Genomic DNA, 19877 nt, shown 5'->3' on the forward strand with positions numbered 1-19877 from the left:
CCACAATGTGGCTCCTGGTAGCTCACAGGTGTCCCTGTGTCCTGTAGCTAGACCTGTCCTACCAGCTGGACTCCCTCCTGGTCGGCAGGCAATACCCATGGCCAAAAGGAACAGGCTACTGTCAAGGTCTGGGAAGAATGAGTGGCCAGGCAGAAGGCGAATGCTCGTCCTCGGCTTGGGGGTCCCTGCCCGGGCTGGCGGGGGCTCCGGAGGTGGTATTCCAGCTCTCTGCTGACCAGCCCTGTGCCCAGAAACACCTGCCTCCCTTCTCTGGGCCTCACTCTCCTGCTCTGTGAAATGGGTGATGCAGAGCGATCACTCCCATGGCAGGAACAAGGCGGGTACCGGTGATGATGGAGCACCCCTACACGACCCGGATCACAGACCGCAGTGGGAAGGGGAGAGGGGACGCCATTGTGGCCCCGCCCCAAAGCCATCCAGCCTTTCCATGCAGCCACCAGGGCCTGGCATGGCCCCAGGAGCGGTGGCCGACCAGACTCCTGACACAGGTCCCTGTGGCCTCTTTCTCAGCAGTGGGGACCCGGGGGCGGGGACACCCAGGGTGCAGGGGTGCTCGGGGCAGCTCCTCCCTTGGAGGGAAAGAGAACATTCTCTGGGGTCCCCCCAGGCCAGGAGAAATGGGAGGAGCGCTCCCCCAGCCCAGAGAGCTCTTCCCCGTGACGATTTCCCTGGCGATGGTAGGGGGTCAGCGGGTTATACTGGCTGTGACTCTGCACTTGAATGTGTGAGCCCCCAAATTCACCATATACACTGAGAGGAGGTTTCACTGAAAACTCGGCAGGAACTTTCTTCGGCAGCTTGTGAGTCTCAGTTTGGAACCCTGTCCTTCTCAGAGACCTCAGGGCCTGGACTGTCCTCCTGGTCCCCCCCCTCCCAGAGAACCCAGGGCCCGGGCTGTCCTCCAGGTCCCCCCAGGAGCCCTAGGTCCCAGGATGTCCTCCCAGTCCCTCCCGGAGACTCGAGGGCCTGGGTTGTCCTCCCGGTCCCTCCTGGAGACCCCAACGCCCTGGCTGACCTCCCGGTACGCCCAGAGACCCCAGGGCCTGGACTGTCCTCCCGGTCCCCCCCGGAGCCTCCTGGGCCCGGGATGTCCTCCTGGTACCCCCCAGAGACCCCAGGGCCCGCACTGTCCTCCCATTCACCCCCAGAGACCCCAGGGACGAGGATGTCCTCCCGGTCCCTCCCGGAGACACCAGATCCCTGGCTGTCCTCCCGGTCCCTCCCGGAGACCCCAGGGCCCGGGCTCTCCTCCCGGTCCTTCCCAGAGACATCAGGTGTCAGCTCAGCCTCAGCCTCCACACGCCCCGGGGCAGCCTTGGGCGCTCACGAGCTCTGTCTCTCAGGGTCCGCAAGCACAGCTCCTCACTGCCCCTGTCCCCCCAACCGGCGGGCGACACCGCATCACCGGTGCCGGCCTGGATGTGAGGATCAGCAGCTTGGACGAGAGTATCCGCCGAGCTAGCAGGGGGCATGTCCCTTGGTCCCCTCTCCGAGACCTCTCCGGGTACAGACCTCACTTGAACAACTCCTCTGACAGGAGACCATCTGTAGACCTGCCGGGAATCCAGACCCGGGAGGAGGCGACGACCTGCTCTGCTCTACAGAGGAGGAGACTGAGGCAGCATCATCCTCCCAGGCCAGTGCTTGGGAATCCATGCTTATCTGGGGGCCAATACCAAGCCCGCGAGCTCCCTCCTCATCTAGGATGCCTTGGCTCTGACAACACTGACTGGTCACGTCCCCTGCACCTGGCAAGCTGCGGTGACCCCCGACTCCTTACCTGACGTCCGAGCCCCGAGTGAACTGGGCCAGATGCCCTCCCCAGGGTGTTCCCCTCCCCCCTCCCTAGTGTTTTCCTCCCCCAGGGAGCCCACCATCCCTGCCCCTCGAGCCCCCTGCTACCACCGCCCCTCTCCATGGCTCCCATCCAGAGCACCCTCATCTCTAAGGCTGGCTTCAGAGGTCACCTCCTCGGGGTCCTGAGAAAGCCCACGCTTCGGGTCAGAGCGACCCGGGTTCACACTCACAACGGGGCCACGTCAGAGTCCTGTGACACGCAAGCTCTATGCCAGCTTCTGGGACCTCGGTGCTCTTTTTTGAAGATGGGGTCGGCGGCTCCCACCTCCGGTGGGTGTGTGGGGGATGAAAGCAGGGAGGTGAAGGTGTCCGAAGTGGGGGAGCTTGTGGGGGGACGGGGCTCTCGGGAAGGCAGGGGGAGGGGATGGAGAGGAGGGAAAGGCGGCCTGACCTCTCCCTGCCCAGACTGGTGTCCACCTCCCCCTCCCCCTGCTCAGCCAGGCGCCCGGATGAACAGTGGAGTGGAGTGTGGGGGCCAGGTCAGCAGGGTGGGGGTCTGTCTCACTTCCCTCTTGCCCCCATGTCTCCATACCCACTGCGTCCAGCCGCCCTGCCTGGGTGGAGTGGCCGTGGCCCCAGGCCTAAGAGGATATGAGGGTCACTGAGTGGGCGGTGGAGATCGGATACGTGCGACCCCAGGTGTCTGTGGGCTCCTGCCGCGAGGGGGTCCCGTGTGCGCAGTCCCATGGTCCCGGTGCACCTGTACAGCAGTCTCCACCTGCCTCCACCTCTGCTGGGAGCACCTCCCCGCCCACAAGGCTCCTGCGCCACATCTTGCCCGAAGGTGGGAGCCAGGGGCCACCCTAGCCGGACTGGTGAAGCTCCTCCTCCAAGCGCTCATGGAACAGTCGGGAAACTGAGGCCAGGAGAGGCAGGGACTGGCCATGGACCCACCAGGTGAGCAGAGCCTAGAGGGGCTGGGGGAGGTTTCGGGCTCCTAGGCCAGGGCTTCACTTTCCCAGGGGGTTTTCGAGGGAATGAGAGCCTCTAAGATCCTGAAGGACCACTGAACCGATCCCGTGTGGGGTCCTTTCCTCTGGGCATCCCCGAGTGGGCACAGGTCCACGCAATTGCATGGAAACACAGTCCCCCGCCCCCCAGTAACTAACCACCCGTGTGGGGGTCAAAGGATGAGTGGACGTTGGAGGTGACAGGGGTTGGGGGAGAAAAGAGGTGTGGGGCGGGGACATTGTCTCCAGGGAACATGCCCATGAGGGGAGCCACGCCAGGCCGATGGCCAGGGGATCCTCAAATGCCCCCGTGTGCATCACAGGCACCCCCATTCTAGAGAAGCACCCCACTCAGCTCCTGTGGTTGGAGACCTTCGAATGCGCAACGTGTTCTCATGCTATGTCCTATTATCTCGAGGCTGTGGTCTCAGGAAAGCCCCCAGGGAGAGCCTTTTCCCACTTGCAGACGGTGGGTCAGGTCTCACCCCCGAAGCCTCTGGTCACGTGCCCGGAGGGACGCAAAGGTGACACCGGGAGGCCAAGGCCTGGCCGGTCTAGCCTGACACGGCCCTGATCCGACTTGTGAGCCGCACGAGCCTCCCTGTGTCTGTGAGTGTGTGTGAGGCTGTGTGTGCTTGTAAGGATGGGACGTGGGGGGGAAACCACCCAGAGCAGGAGCAGGCTGATGGGAGGGTCATGTCCACACCCCAGGTCAAGGGTGACTGGGAGGGACAGGGTGAGTTGTGTAGAGCTACAGGACACAGGGACACACTCTGGTCTCTGTTCCCGAGCCTGGCCGGAAGCTGGGGTCCAGGTGCCCTAGTGGTCGGCACACACCAGGGTCTGGGCTGAGCAGGAGGCCATGACCTCAGGAGACTCCACTCTGCCCTCTCCTGTGTTCCGTGCCAGGCCCTCTCCTTCCTCATCCTTCCACGGCCACGTGTGCCCACGAGCCTCATGGGATAGCAGGCACAGGACGTGTCTACAGGTGGCTCCCTGATGGCACCCCTACAAGGAGATGCCAGAAGGACCCCACTGTGCAGATGGGGAGACTGGGGGGCCCCAGAAGGCATGGGGTCTGTGCAGGGTCCCAGCACTGGTCAGGAGGAAAACCCAGGTCTGAACCCAGCTCTGTGGCCCCAAAGCCGTGGCACCGGCTGCACCAGGCCTCACGGGGATGTGTCTGGGCTGTGTTGGTGTCACTGTAGGGACAGGGCATGGGGTGGAGGGGAGCCCTTTGCAGCCTGGGAGGGGCTCTTGTAGGAGCAGGAAGCCGGGTAAGGGGACCCCAGGAAGTGACCTCACCTCCCTGGTCACAGAGCCCAATTGAACTCAGAACCCGGGTCACCAGGCACCCACGTTCTGGAGACAGCGCCCGACTGGGCTCATTCGTTGGGATACCTTTGCCTGACGAACATGTTCTCCTGTTGTGTGCCCGTGTCCCGTGGCTGCAGGCTCAGGGGAGCCCGTGGCTGCGACCCTTCCCGACCCTGGAGACAGTGGGTCAGGTCGTGCACAGGACGCCTCAGGTCTCTAGCTCGCAGGGACCCAAAGGTAACACAGGGAGACCCAGAGACATACAGTCCAGACTGACACCACTCTGATCTGACCTGTGCGGCTCCATGTGCCCCCCCACCCCCCCGTGTGTGTGTGTGTGTTTGTGTGGAAGGAGGGGTCGTGTGTGGAGGGCCCACCCAAGCAGGTGCAGGCTGATGAAGGGGTCAGATGCCTGGTGGGCGGGTCAGGCTCACATTCGTCAAGGCTGGTTGGGAGGGACAGGGTGTGCTGGGGTGGCCCTCTTGTCCCCGAGGTTCATCCCGAGCCCTGCTGGTGGATGTCACTGTGTCCCAGGGGCAGGTCTGTGCACATTCAGGTCTGTGTCCAATCTGGGAGCCACAGGTGGAGAGGGTGGAAGGACTCTGAGGGTGGCCGGGCACGGCTGTGATGTCTCCGGGACAGCCGCGGGTCACTGTCTTTACAGAAATCAACCGATGAAATCGGGAAACGTCTGGCCGAATCCCGATACACCTGCCCTACAGAGTTGTGCGTGTGCCCCGTCGCCCAGGAGGGCCACCCTGGACCGAGGGAGAGAGTGGCTGCAGGGAGGTCTTGGGAAGCAGAGCCTGGAGATGACCTGGGAAGGCCTCCTTCACCGCCCCGGCCCCCCCACAGGGTCCTGGTTCACAGTTCCTGGGATCAGGATCCGGAGCCCCCCGACCCAGAGCCCGAGGGTGAGAAGGCTGGGGGTGGGGGATGGGATGCTCGGGCAGGGCGGTGCTGGGCCACCCAGGGAGGAGCCCCCGGAGGCTGGTGTGGGGCCAGGAGCAGAGACTGAGAGCCCCGGGCTGCGGCCTGCAGGGGGCAGAGGTCCTGGTGTGGGTTCCTAGCCGTGGCTTCTCAGGGAGGCTCTGGGGTGAGTTGTGTGTCTGCAAAGGCCCCTGGAGAGGTCTTCGCTGGGTGGGGTGGAGGGTGGGGGACCGTCCCTCCTCTCACCCTGAGGCCTTGGAGCCGCTGTAACCATCACTCTGTTTCCTTCTCAAGAGTCCGGGGCAGGAGCAGAAGCCGGTGCGGCTCCAGAGCCCGACCCAAGGGCATCGGGGTCCTCGGCGTCTCTGCAGGCAGGGGTGGAGTCTGGGGCGACTCCTGCAGGGGCCGGAGAGCCAGCAGGTGACCTGGTACCTGTGCTGGGACAGCGGGCACCTGAGCAGAGTCAGCTGGTTCCTGCTTCTGCTCCCGACACCGTTCCTGCCACCGCCCTTGTTCCCCTATGGATTCCGGCCACAAATCAAGGGCCCAAAGGCCTTCGAGGGGTGTTTATTGTATTTCTAATTGTTGCTCCAGTACCAGTCCCCGACCCGTCCACCAGAATGACTCTTCCTCTTCTCCCTTATCCTTTCTCTCCTCTACTTTTTAGCTGGTACATTATTTGTTCATGGTATGTTTAAAATCCACATTAATCTTCAATAAAAACTTATTTATTTTACGTTGTGCAATTCCTGAGCACGGGGCACGCTCACGATGCTGTGAACCTCGCCACAGAATTTTGCTGCAGAATATCTCGATCCCCAAGGGTCACCGTGTACCCAGAGACCTCACTCCCCTTTCGTGCCCCCTCCAGCCCCTGGGAACCCCCAGTCTGCTTTCTCTCCGTGTTCCGTTACCTAATCTGGAGGTTTCCTTCAACTGGAATCTTGTAAGAGATACCTTTGGGTCCGCACCGACTTTTCAGATGGGACAGATTCATTTTTGTACTTTGTGGTCGTTTGAAATAGACTTTTTCTCCTTTGATATTGAAATCACAATGGATTAAAGATTAGGGGGGAAAAAGGAGGCCCCTTCGGTGACAATGGTCTCGGGGTGGAGACCCCTGTTTGTGCCGTGACTCCACAGCCTGACGCCAGAGAGGACACGGCTGGTCCTCCCGTGGCCCAAACAGAAACCGGGAGATGCAGAAGGCCGGACGGTCACACCACAGAGGGGAGAGCATCCCTCACGAACCAGGGCCAGAACGGTTCACAGGCCTCTGGGTCAAATAATGCGCCAAAGCCAGTGCGTTCCCCGGGATGGAGGCCAGACCCGTCCCAGTCCAAGGGGAGGCGACCCCCACGGGAGCAGGCGTCAGAGATGTGGGTCGTCCCGGGGAGGGACTCGGGCAAATGAAACCCAAGGGAGGCAGCGGTGGTCACCTTCAGACGGGCAGGTTTCTGGTCTAGGGACCGGCAGCCCAGGTGACAATGTGAGGAAGCAGAGGCCCCAGCTGATCCCCAGCGAGAAGTCCACATCCTGCAGTGGACCGGCTGGCCCAGTACTGGGAGAGCCCACAGAGCCCCAGTCGGCCCTTCCCCAGACCCATGCCTGGCCCCAGGCATGTTGGTCAGCTCTGCTCCCCTGAGTTCAGTGGGTGGGGGGGCCCTCGGCCAGTGGTGGGATCCCCCAGGAGGAGGGACCCCGAGCCCCAGGACGCCAAGATGCACACCTGCGGATAGGACAATCCAAAGTCAAGGAGATGGGCTTCCTGACCCAGGTCATCTTACTAGTGACCCAGGCTGTGCTATTAGCCTCAGTGTCCCCATCTATGACATGGAGATGTAACGGGCCTTGTAGATGGGTTGTCGCATTCCCTGAGAGATGAGGTGGAATCTCTAGCAGGCTCATCCTGGGCTGGAGAGAAGGCTTTGCACTTTTGAGAAGGCTGGGAGGGATGAAGGTCCAGCCTCCCTCATCCGCTGTGGGGGTTGGGGCCGCCTTGCCGTTCAGGCTCCACAGGCTGGGACCTGGGGCAGGTGGTCTGGACCTTCTGGACTCGTGCTTCCTTGCAGGGACATGTGCAGAGGCCTCCCTCCCAGACTCACCAGAGGGGACACAGCGCAGGAAGATTCAGACCCTGCAAAAGAAGATGCCAACCGGGGGACCCCGTAGGGTCATGCTCACTGAAGAGGTCATGGTGCTCAGCACACAGCAGGGACCTGAGTTCCCCAGCTGAATTAGGGAAGGAGGAACGGAAGGAAGGAGGGAGGGAGGGAAACCAAAGAAGCGGGGTCCACACCAGCTCAGGTCAGAGGTCCGGTCAGAGGGAGTCACAACTCGGGCCCTGGAAGGGGGCCGGGACATGACCTTCTGTCCCTCCAGCGCTGACCTTCCTCCACGTGGGACCTATTGACCTCCTGGATCGTCTCCACCTCCTCCGCAAACAACGCTGAGTGTTCCCAAAAGGGGGACAGCAGGCATGGGCCAAAGAGGGGCTACGGGAATCCTGTGCCCTGGGGGACTCTGGGACAGCCTTCCAGGTGGCCCTTTATGTCCTGCTGGGCACACAGACCCCTCCGAACATGCCCTCGTTCACATGTGGGTCTGGGCCCCTTGCCCCACCCTCAGCTCCTCTGCCGGATGCAGGGGGAGCCCTCTCCTTCCCTGGGTCTGCTCCTGGGGTCCCGGCCTGCTGGTCTCAGAAGAGCTTGCAGATTTGCTCCCTGTGACCAGCGTGGGATCAGGGACAGGATGGGGGCTCTGGGTCGAGGCCAGGCCTTAGCGAGTCCGGGACGATGGGATTTGGTAAAAGAATGACCCGCAGGTTCAGCTGGACTCCTGTAGACTGAGCCACCAGACTGCATACCCACTGGTGCCCCCTGAGCGCACAGGACAACACGGAACAGAGGAGCAGAGACCCGGAGGGACAGGCTTGGCCCAGCGCTCACCTGCCCTTACGGTTTCAAACCTCACCTATATGGGGGCGGGCGTATGCTGTCCCGACGGTACCTAAGGCAGAAGCCCTGTGTGGCAAACACAGGACAGAGCTGCTCAGGGTGACACCAGCATGAGGCGTGGACTCCCCGAACGTCCACGGCCCTCTAGAGGCCCGACCCCCAATCCCAGAAGCACAGCTTGACGAGCCCATGAGGAACCCATCGCTTCTTTTTATAGCAGGCAACACTGAGGTTTTGTCCAAGGTCACCCAGAACGTCTAGGGCAGAGCCCGAGGCAGGTGGCCTGAGACCTGGCATCTGTCCACAGAGACACGTCTCCTGTTGTCGCCCGGTCCCGGTACCGAGGCCCCGCGGGGCCTGACATGGCTGTCTGGGTCTACCCTGAGCTTTCCAGAGCCGTCTGCTGGGCTCCCGGGAAAACGCTGGCCCTTGCTCCAGACGGAAGGTTCTGCCCTCCGGTAAGAAAAGGGAGGTGTGTGCACTCACTGGGCTAGAGGCCCTGCCCCCACCTGCCCTTGGAGATTAAGGTCTGGGGAGCCCTGTCTTCCTGCTCCTTCCAGGGTTCTAAGACATGCTCGACCACGTAGCCCCTCCTTCCTGGGAGACATTCCCGGGCCTTCTCCCGGATCACAGGCGGAGGTCACAGCAAGGGATCGAGCGGGAGGATGTGGGTGGTAGGGAGGTTGAGGACGGAGTTTGGAGGCCAGGGCTCCCGGTCCAGCTTGGCCGCTAACCAGAAAAGGATCCCTAGCCATTCCCCCGGGGGTGCCGCCCCATCCCCTTGGTGACGTCAACCCCTCTCCTGGAGTTACCAGTGGGGAGACCGACCACCAGGAAGTTCTTCCTCATCTGCCCGGAAGAGTCGAGACCACGTTCACGGACAAATCGAGGGGCGTGTTTCCCTACACACCCATTTGACAGATGGGAAATCTAAGGACAGGCCAAGGGAACGGAGGCTTGCTTCTCCGGGGTAGCTGGGACATAGCCCCTCCACCGCGGGCCTCACTTGGCTTGGTCCTAAGCTGCTGGTCGAGCCCGCTGATCCCAGCGAGACCACATGGCTGTCACCAGAATTGCTCAGTGAACCCCTCCCTGGTCCAGTCAGCTCCAGGCGAGCAGGAACTAGGGTGGCTCATTGCTCTAAGTCCAGGCCCCCAGAACCTTCCCGCAATGTAGTGGACGTTTACCTTCTCTCGAATAACCAGGTGAATTGATATGCGTAAGGTGCTGTCATTGACAGAAACCTGCTTCTGTTCTTGTTCCTCTGAGGATGCGTCCACGCCTGCCCTCAGCACCCTGTCTGCTCCCCGCTGTGTGCACGCACTGGATCCCAAAAGCGAGCCCCGGACCCCACCCAGGAGGTGGTACGGCCTCTCACCCGCAGCCAGTAAGGGGGAGCGCCGTCCCCATGGCCCTCCTCCCCCTAAGAAGACACGTAAGCCATATTCGCCAAGGTTTTTAACCATTGTACACACTCACACACACACACACACACAGACGCGCGCGCGGGCACACACACATAGAGCGAAGGGTGGGGGCCCTGGAGGACCCGCACACGTATGTCTCCGGCACCTCCCGCCGCCCCTGTGCTTTTGTGGGTTTGCTCTGGTTCTCTCGGATCCTCCTCCCGGCTCCCTTGAAGGCGTCAGGTCTCCGCCCGAGTCCCTGGGTCACCCACCCACCTCTCCTATTAGGAAGACGTGCAAATGCACACCCTGCATTTCCTCCCATCTTCCTCTCGCCTCCCAGACTTCGGTCGTCAGATTTGGGAGTCGAGAACACCCCTTGTGTCTTCCCTCACCTGTCCTTCCACCCAGCTCTTCCCAGGCCGGCCCCGAGGCTGTCCTCGGGCTGGTTTGTCTCCTGGGAGGTGGGGGTCAGGGGACAGAGGGCAGACGGTGCCGGTGGGGGCAGGAGAGGGCCGTGGCCCACAGGCCGAGTGCCGGCTTGTCTGCCAGGGCCCCCGGGCTGGGTGAGCCCCACCGGTTCTCCTCTTTCTTCCCGGGAGGCATCCTTGTCCTGAACGGGCACCAGGGAACCTGAGTGAAGAGACCACTTTGCTTTGAGACGAGGGGCGGAGTGGCAAGGGCTGCAGAGGACGTTGGCCTTGGATGGGGAAAGCGAGGCCGGCCACGCACCGCTGTCCCGTTCATGTCCGTCTGGCACCTGGGTGCACCTGCAGCCGGAGGGGCTGGTTCCCAGGAGGCTGGCCGTGTCCCCCTGGAGCCCCCGGTCCCTTCCTCTCTGCCTGAGGACGCTCTCCCAGAGACGGGAGCCTGTCACAGCTGTCTCTGGGGACCTCTGCTTCCTCACCTTGTCACCTGGGCGGCCGGTCCCCAGACCAGAAACCTGCCCGTCTGAAGCGACCACCGCTGCCTCCCTCGGGTCTCACTTGCCCGAGTCCCACCGGGGGGCGTCCCGCATCTCAGACGCCTACTCCCGTGGGGGCCACCTCCCTTGGACTGGGACGGGTCTGGTCTCCATCCCGGAGAAAGCACTGGCTTTGGTGCAAAATTTGGCCCAGAGGCCTGTGAACCTTTCTGGCCCTGGGTCGTGAGGGATGCTCTCCCCTCTGCGGTGTGACCGTCCGGCCTTCTGCATCTCCCGGTTTCTGTTTGGGCCACGGGAGGACCTGCCGTGTCCTGGCTGGCGTCAGACTGTGGTGTTACAGCACGCACAGGGGTCTCTATCTCTGACAGGTGCCCTCTTTACTGACACAGATTCTTGTATCCTCGTGACATCCCCTCCCCTCCCCAGTGGAAGGACCTTGTGAGCGGTTCTGAGGGAGAGAATATAACGATGGGTGTCGCTTCCAAGGTGGTTCATGAAAGTCTGTGGTTTCTCCGGGTTCCTTTTCTCCTGGGTCCATTCTCTGTCTGTGTCAGTGTGTGTCTGTGTGTGTCTCTCTCTGACGAAGCAAGAGCAGATAATATGAGCTGCCCCAGGAGGCCCAGTGCCAAGAACCTGCAGAGGGTCTGGGCTGAGACACAGAAGTCCTGAGACCCCCCAGGCCCAGCCGAATCCTGCCAAGAGCACGTGCCCGGTCGCAGTCCTGGAGGCGGACCCTGCCCAGGTCAAGCCTCAGCTGAGGCTGCAGCCCTGGCCTCCTGGGTGACCGTGGGGCTGAGGCTCCCAGCTGAGCCTAGCCGGGAGACTGGTACAGAAAGTGTCAGGTGGTCCAAGTAAGGTGAATGTGTCCCCCGGCACAGACAACAGCCCATCCTCCAGGCTGGGGGCTGGGCCCGCCCTCCTCCCTCCCGAGCTCTCTCTGGCCACACTGGCTCCTCCTCAGCTCCTCTCCGGACAAACCCTCTGTGCCCCCGAGTCTCTGCAGCTTTGCTCGTCCCCACAGCACACTGCTTGCAGACGTGTGCGGGACTGGCTCCTCTTGTCCTTCTGGGTCCCAGCATCAGGGCCACCCTGGAGGCCTGTGAGACCCCCCCCTACCCAAGGGCCCCTGGTGCCCTCCTTCACCCTGCTTCATTTCCCGACAGTGTTTTGTTTTTCCTTTCACAGGGATTCACTCTTGTGGTTTGACCCAACTCCCCTTCTGGGCTGTGAGCTCCTGGAGGGCTGAGACCTCGTGGGAACTTTGACTCCGGCCCCCAGGCCCAACACAGCCCCTGCTCAGGGTGAGAGGCACAGGAGCTGAATGCGTCCAGAGAGGATCTCAGAGTCCCTACCTGTCTCTGAGCAGTTCACGCTGTGCACATGCAGACTAATAGTAAGAGGTACATGTTGGGTTGGGGGCAGGGGACGCCCAGCTTGACCCCTGAGCATCCCTTCCCGCTCCAGAGGCTTCACTGAGCACAGTGGACACAGCCTGCCCCCTGGTGGTCAGCACCGACATGACAGTCCCAGGCTTGGAAACCAGAAAACAAAACACACAAGTTTGGGTGTAGTCAAGGCAGCAGCCCTCCCTGGCCCTAGGGGGGCACAGGGGCAGGACCTGCGGGCTCCAGGGGCGGTGTGAGCACTTCAGAAGCCTCCCTTGTCCCCCGTTCCACCTCTCCCGTCCCGGTGCCCCGTTCATTCCTAAGGCTTCCTCACCCCAGTCAGGGCACTACCTCTGGAAACCCTTCCTAATGAGGCCCCGGGGCTCCGACAAGGAGGGTCTTGACCTCGGTCCCCACACCAGGGTCCATGCTTGGCCACGTGCTGCCCACCCAGGTCCTCGGTCCTCCAAGCCCCCAGGCTGCCCTCCGCTCAGAAGGACCTTGAGGGAGGAGAAAGCATTTTCCCAGGACCAGGAGCATCTTGGGGCAGGGGTGGAGGTCCAGGGCCAGCAGACAAGCCTGTGGGACCCTTGGGACACCACGTCTATGCAGCCCAATTTACACAGGAGTAAGCTGAGGCCTGTCCCGTAGCCCCCTCCCAGTAGGGGGGTGTCTCCTTCTAGCTCCGGGCTGGTGGTGGACACAGGACCCCAGACCCCATCTTCTCTGGGTGCCCCGGGGAGTGCCCAGCCCAGGCAGCCCCCTGGGTACCCTGGACACCCCGCTGTCCATCAGGCTGGCACGTCCTCCCACCCCACGTATGAGCCCTGGTCGTGCTGCCAGCCCACTGGGGACCCCTGCCCCGTGGCAGAGCTGCCTCCAGTCCCCTTCTCCTTGCCCCGGTGTCACCTCCCCCCTCCAGGGTGTACTCCCCTTGAGCCGCTGCCGGGTGGTCAGTGTGTGTGTGTGTCTGTGTGTCTGTGTGTGTCTGTGTGTCTGTGTGTGTGTGTGTGTGTGTGCCTGTGTGTGTGTGCGTGTGCTTGCCTGTACGGTCTGGGGACATCCAGATATAACAGCCCCACCTCGTATGGGGTTGATAGGGATCCGACGGGATCTCAGGGGTCTCATTCCCAGGGCGAACCCCAGGGGAGGACTGAGTTTGGCCTAGGACGGAGACGCCCACTACTTGGACTCTGCCCACCTCACGTAACCTGGGCCGGTCCCTGGCCTCAGTCTCCCACCTGGCCCTGAGGTTGGGCGTGGAGTGACGTCAGCGTGGACAGGGCCCAGGCTCTCCTCCTGGGTGGATGGAGAGGAGATGTGCCAGGCACAAAGGCCTCCCTAGCAAAGGGCAGCTGGGTCTCGTGTCCTCGGCCTGGCACGGCTGTGTGCCCTCCCCGGGGGGCTCCGTGCCGCTGATCCCGTGTGCGCCCTGCCTCCAGACCGCTCCCTGTACCCCAAATCCTGTGAACCCTCAGATCAGCCTCACCCCAGCCAGTGGGATGCAGACTTGAGGGCCGGGTGGGTTGGACACGCGGGTACACGAGGGTCGCCGAATGTACCTATACCGTCCCAGCTGTCACAGACCTCACGCTCCCCCCCAGGGTCCAGCTGGGTGCACGGCCGGGGCAGAGGGCCTGGAGGAGACGGTGGACACCAAGTACGGGCAAGGAGAGGATCGGCCTGTTACCTCCCGCCTCTCCCTCCTTCTCTCCACCTCCTCCCACGGTCTTCCTGCCAGGACCCGGGACACAAGGGGCAGCCTGTCCCTGGCTGCAGCCCTGGCCGGGTCAGAGGGGTGGGAGGGAGCCCAGGAAGGAGGGGGCACATCGTGGGGATGTCTGAGTGTTGGGGGTGGTTAGAGTTGCTAGGGCCCCCCCGGGGTGCTCACTGACTTCACCCCTTCTTATACATGAACTGCGGCCCCGGGATCAAGGGCACTCAGCTCTGAGTGACCAAGTCCAGCCGTGAACGGGAACGAGGGACTCAGTCTTCACCCTCATGGAGCCCTGCCCTGACCATCACAGGTCTTGTCCTGGGTTGGGGCTCCCCCAGCCAGGTGATCCCCGTGCCTCCTGCTCACCTTCCTGAGATGGGAGTCACAGACCCCATTTTCAATGAAGAAAATGAGTCTCTGACACCCACCACGTGAGCTTGTGGGTCACAGGGCTGGGACATGGCCCTATTGTGTGTTTGTCCCCCGGAGAATCCGACCCAAAGCCTGAGCTCGCACGGGAGTCTGAGGAGGCTCCAGCCTTGGAGATGACCACGTCCTGGGTGGGGGCCATGGGAGGGGCGGTGGTGGCTGGGGCCTCTGTGGGGCCGGGGCTCCGTGGGCTCCCTTGAGGGGGAAGATCCTAGGGAGGCCGGGGTGGGGTGAGGGGTGCCCACGGGGGAGGGCGTCTGGACCAGCTCACGCAGGGTGCCTGATGTCGGGCCAGGAGTCGGGGGTCACTGCAGGGTGGGGATGCTCTGCCTCTGTGGCCCCCAGCTGCTGACCGTGGGGGAGACGCCGTCCCACCGCTTAGGCTGTGAGCTCGAGGGCAGGGTGTTTTTTGGGCTTCACCATCGTGTGCGGGTGCCTGCACACAGCAGCAGACAGACACGGGTGCTGACGCGTGCGGGGATGAGTGAATGGACACCGGGCTGCGGCTCCCATCTGTCGCTGTAAACAGCGGGGCCCGCGTCATGCGGCTCTGGGACGGTCCCAGTGAGTCAGCGAGATGTGAAGTGTTATTCCTCACCCGGCACAGTTTGAGGGCTGAGAATCCAGCAGGGGACGGGACGGGGTGTGTGCGCATGGAGCTGACCGGAGTGGGTGCCGCTCGAGCCGGGCACACACACCAGAAATACGTGGCTTGCGGGTGTTCTCGTCGGCCCTCCCTCTCCGGCTGGGGACGTGGTGGCCGCCGGCCTGCAGCAGAGGGAGTAACGGGAGGGAGCGGAGTCCACACGGCCCCCAGGCGAGGGGCAGGGGCAGCACAGAGCTGACGCGGAGGGGCAGGGAGAAGCGCCCGGGGCCTGCAGCCTGCCCGTCTGGACACGTGTGTGGGCTAAGCAGGTGACCTCTAGCCGGTCAGTCCCTGGAGCCACGACACTGGGGCGTCCGAGGGCGATGCCGCGGAAAGCCAAGCACCCTTTCCCAGTTTGATGCCGACTCAAACTCCCAGGACCCACCTGGGAGCCAGGGGAGGTGGAGGTCAGCGGTGGGATTATGGGGTGACTCCGGGCCCATCACTGTTCTTTTCCTCATTTCTAACATCCTGTAGGAAATATGCCAGTAACTGGAACAAGGTATCACACACGATGTCTGCATAACACCCTGTTCTAGATTTTCTGAAACAAGGTCCTCTACAATTAGGGTCATGGCAGATGCTGGACCACGGCCAGCACCCCGGCGGCAGACACCGTGGCTGGCGTGCAGGGTCTGGGGCGGCAGGGCCGCCTGGAAGGGGCGGGGATGTTGGGGGACGCACATCTCCACCGGAAACCTGCTGTGTTTCCTGGGTCTCAGCCCTCCCCGCAGTGTCTACGTTTTGTATTCCACCTGAAACTGGCCCAGCCTTTCGTTCCAGAATTTCACACGTCCAGTAACAGCCAGGACAGAGGAGTGAGCGCGCAGGTGTTTCCTACAGCTGCCCTGGGCCAGTGCCCGCCTTTCCTGGCTTGTTTCCCAACTGTCCCTGAGGGCCTGAGGTGGAACCACATCGCTCACCCAGCCTGGGGGCAGTGTGGGCTCTCAGCAGGGCTGGAGGGTAGCAGGAGGCAGGGGGTGGGGACGCCGGAGGCAGGGGTGGGGACACTGGGGCAGGACTGGGGCCCTCCAGCCAGGGCAGGGGAGGAGACGCATGCCTGGGGCAGGGGAAGGGAGGCTCGGGCTCAGGTGGAGGGCCTCAGTCCTCACTTAGTCGCGTCCTGGGACCCAGCCTTGAGGGCGCGCACCCCGCCACGGAGACTCCGCTCCTCCTGTTCCCGCGTGGTGCACGTCCGTGGGGGTGTTGGAAGGGTTCCTCCAGCCGCTGTGGGGCCTCATCGTGCGCACTGGGTGTGCGCAACCTGTTGCAGGGCGACCCGTGCCCGCCCACAGTTTGCAGCCCTTGCACGGGGCTCAGTCGGTGCCCAGGGTCCACTTAGGACTTTCCGGTGCCGGGGCAGGTCTGGGTGCCCTTCGACTGCCCAGCTGCCCCGGGGGCCCGGGGATCCTTTGCCTGTCTCCGGGCCTTTGTCTTGCACTGTCCTTGTTTGTGTATGAAGGGACCGGCTGGAGACCTCCGTCCCTCCATGGAGGATCGGGGACCCCCGTCATCCAGCAGGTGAGAGGGCGGATCCTCGGCACCAAGGGGAGCGCCGTCCACCACCACTGCCCTCGACCCCCTCGGGGCGCCTGGGGGCAGGGGCACACCTGAGGTCATTTTTCCTGTAATGACCTGGTAGCAGGTGCCCAGCTGTAGCTAGGGAGGCTGTGTTGGGCCTTTTCTGTACACAGAATAACGCAGATGTGCTGGTTTCCGGAGGCTCCTTTAATGCAGCTGATGTTGTCAAGGTTCACCATGAGTGCGGCATGGACCGGGAGTTCAGTCGGTCTCAAGCCTAATAATGTTCTTCAAATCATTTTTATTGTGTAGATAGGCCGTGTTCTGTATCCACTCAGCAGTCGATGGACATTGGGGGTGTTTCTACCTTTGGGCAACTGTGAGTGACAATGCTGTGAATGTTCACAGTCAGGCTTTTCACAGGTTTTCATCCCTGGATCATATGGATACTCCGTGTTTACGTTTTGAAAAATGGCCAGACTGTCTCCCAAAGGGCTACATCACTTTATATTTCTGCCAGCAAAGGAGGAGGACCCCAACGTCTACGGATCCTTGCCAACACTTCTTAATATCTATCTTTTTAATGACAGCCGTCCCGGTGGATGTGAACTTGTATCTCATTGTGGCCTTGATTGGATTTCCATCCTAAAGAACGATGTGGAACATTGTTGGTCACTTTCTTATCGTTTGTGGAGAAATGTATCCTCAGCTGCATTTCCCATTAAAAAAAAATTTTTTTTAATGTTTATTTATTATTGAGAGAGACAGAGACAGAATGTGAGTGGGTTAGGGGCAGAGAGAGAGGGAGACACAGAAGCAGAAGCAGGCTCCAGGCTCTGAGCGGTCAGCACAGAGCCCGACGCGGGGCTCGAACTCACGAGCTGTGAGATCATGACCTGGGCCGAAGTCGGCCGCTCAACCAACTGAGCCACCCAGGCGCCCCTGCATTTCCCATTTTTAAATTGGATGCGTAGTTTCTTCCTACTGAGTTGTAAGATTTAATATGCATTCCACATGCAAGTCTCTTAGGATATATGTCCTTAGCCGATTCATTGTCCCATTCAGTAGGGTGCCTTCTAGCCTTCGTGATGCCGTCTTTCAGTACACTTACTTGTAGTGTTTCTTTTTGAGAGAGAGAGAGAAAGACAGAGTGCAAGTGGGGAGGGGCAGAGAGAGAGGGACACGGGGAATCCGAAGCAGCTCCAGCTCTGAGCCATCAGCGCAGAGCCCGATGCGGGGCTTGAACCCACGAACTGTGAGATCATGAGCTGAGCTCAAGTCGGCCGCTTAACCGACTGGGCCCCCCGGGCGCCCCTGATTTCGTTTCACTGACGCGTGGCATTCAGTCAGTTCCGTATATACCTCGATGATTGGGTAGCTGTGTGTATGGCCGAGTGATCACACAGCAGGTCCTGTTAACGTCCATCTGCACACGTAGTTGCACATGTTTTCTTGTTACAGAGACTTTTCAGATTTACCCCTTGGCAGTTTGCACACGTGCAATGCAGTATTAACTATAGTGACCACGCTGCACATCACGTCCCTAGACTTATTTCTTTTATCACCGGCAGATTGTACCTTTCGACCACCTTCCCCGGTTCGCTCATCCCTTAGCCCCTGCCTCTGGCAACCACCGGTGTGATCGCTCGATATGTGAGTTCTTTGAGCTCTGTTTTTAAGATCCCACTTACAAAGGAGATATGATACTTGTTTTTCTCTGTCGGACTTATTTGACTTAGCATAATATCCTCGTTTGTGTTGTCACAAACGGGTTTCCTCCTTGTTTATGACTGACTAGTATTCTATGATATGTACGTTTCTGTGTGCGCACACTCCCACATCCTCTTTATCCGTCCATCCATCGTGGACGCTTGGGTGCCTTCCACGTCTTCACTCTGTAAGTAATGCTGGAGAGCGGGGGTAAGATATCTTTTGGCGTGAGTGTTTCGTTTTCTTCCTATAAATACCCATAAGTGGAATTGCCGGGTTACATGGTGTTTCTATTTTCGGTGTCTTGAGGAGCTTCCATGCTGCTTTCCGCATCGTCTGCACCAGTTTACTGTCTCGTACAATTTCTTTCTTGGTACTGTGCTTGTATCCTGCAGCCTTGCTGAACTATTTTATTACTTCGGAAGATTTTCTGTGTATTCTGTACGATTTCCTGTATACCCAGACATGTTGTTTGCAAGTAGAGACGGCTTTCCTTCATTCCCTCTGACCTAGATGTCTGTTATCCCCCTTTCTTGCCTCGTCCACATGGCCGAGACCTCCAGGACAGGGTGGGCTGCAGCCGGGGCTTGGGACCTCGTCTGTCTTGCTCCTGACCTCAGGGTCTTGCTCCTGACCCAGTCTTTCCTCCTTTCCGGGTGACAGGAGCTGTGGCTTGTTCGCAGGTGGCCTGTAGGAGGGCTCAGGAGGTTCCCTTCTGTTTCTGCTTTGAGCGTTCGTATCACGAAATGGTGTTGGATTCTGTCAAGGGTTTTCTGTACTTAGTGGCGATCAGATTTTACAGCAGATTGAAAACCACGAAGTCGTGTCGCTTTCCCTCTTCTTCTGTCTTTCTCCCTCACACAAACACACAGAACTTCTCTGGAAGCTCATCAGATCCGGATGGGAGCTCTTGGGTCCTGGTTAGCCTCGTTCGGGCCGCTGTGTGCCTGGGGGTGGGCCCGTTCAGAGGACACGCCCCACAAGGGACAACTAGAAATCAAAATAGTAATGATAATCTTCCAGGTGGTGGCTGCCTCTGGCATGCGTATGCCATAATTTCCTCTTCTCTGTCCCGACTGTAGAGTGAGAACTTTTAGCATTAAAGGAGACAACTGTACGGGAAACAGAGCATATCAATCATGTGTCCTAACGGGTAATGACCAGGAGGCAAAATCCCCTGCTCACCCGACACGCATGTCAGAGGGAATATAGCATCTTCTGTACTGACTTCCTTTGTGGAAGTCCACGTTCCGAAAAGACCGTTTCTGGCTTGTTTTCTGAGGCCTCACGTCGGGAGGCCCGCTTTTCTCTTCCAGGAGTCTGGGTGCTGACGATGTTTCTGGCCGGTCTCACGAGCGGCAGCTTGAGCCCACAATGTGGCCTCTTCCAGGTAAGAGGGCTTGGGGGGTCACCTGTGTCCTCAGCCAGGAAAGCATCAGCCACGCACTTCTCGGCATTCCCAGGAGGTGCCCGCAGAGCCCAGTATGCAGCGCGAGGCCTGGACCGGGGAGGCACTTTGCACGCTACGTGGCGCTCGGTCTCTAAGGCCCGCAAGTGACAGAGACTCTTAAAGTGGGAACGGGAAGGCAGTTTAGTGCTGTGGTAGTTGAGGTTCTCCAGGTTAAGCTCCAAATAAAGAGAGTGAGACAGTCATCCTCCCTCCTAACGTAGCACAGCTGTCCCACGTACAGTTCAAACCATACAAATCCTCTCCCGAGGAGGATGCTGAGCTCTCAGGGGACGTCCACGCTTGTCATTGATATCCTGTGACTTACATCCTATGATGTGAAGTGAGCCATTATTAATGCATCTTATGTTACACGATTAGAAGACAAGGAAGGGAAGAAAAGAGAGGTATTTGATATTCACGCATACGGTCTACAGGTGAGGAAGACGCCCTGGGGTGGATCCTCGGGCTGGGGCTTCTGTGCGTGGCGCTGGAACGTTTTCTGGTTTTGCAACGGCACGTGGGAAGGCACTCACGTGGCCAATTTTCGTCCTCTTGCGGCACCAGTGCCGACCACGGTGCCGGCTCGACCACCGGCTCCAAAGCTCGCACCGCCTTCAGGGCCAGCTCTTTGGTACCGAATCCGGAGTTAGAGCCCT

The 19877-nt window shown here is 60.6% G+C and overlaps 1 protein-coding gene across 2 annotated transcripts in view; it reads left to right on the forward strand.

The window, feature by feature from the left end:
* The first annotated feature begins 3929 nt into the window (after window positions 1–3929).
* LOC122474520 (translation initiation factor IF-2-like) overlaps window positions 3930–19877 on the forward strand; it is a 32056-nt gene continuing 16108 nt past the window's right edge. Inside the window, exon 1 of one of the 2 annotated variants that reach the window (XR_006294924.1) lies at window positions 3930–4382. Coding sequence is in view for 1 of the 2 variants with exons in the window: in XM_043565427.1 (XP_043421362.1) it covers window positions 4245–4382 (138 nt within the window). In the remaining variant the exon portion in view is untranslated. The remainder of the gene's footprint in view (window positions 4383–19877) is intronic. The other variant, XM_043565427.1, reaches the window with a different exon arrangement.

This window comes from Prionailurus bengalensis, chromosome D4, assembly GCF_016509475.1.
Source record: "Prionailurus bengalensis isolate Pbe53 chromosome D4, Fcat_Pben_1.1_paternal_pri, whole genome shotgun sequence".
Lineage (NCBI taxonomy): Eukaryota > Metazoa > Chordata > Mammalia > Carnivora > Felidae > Prionailurus > Prionailurus bengalensis.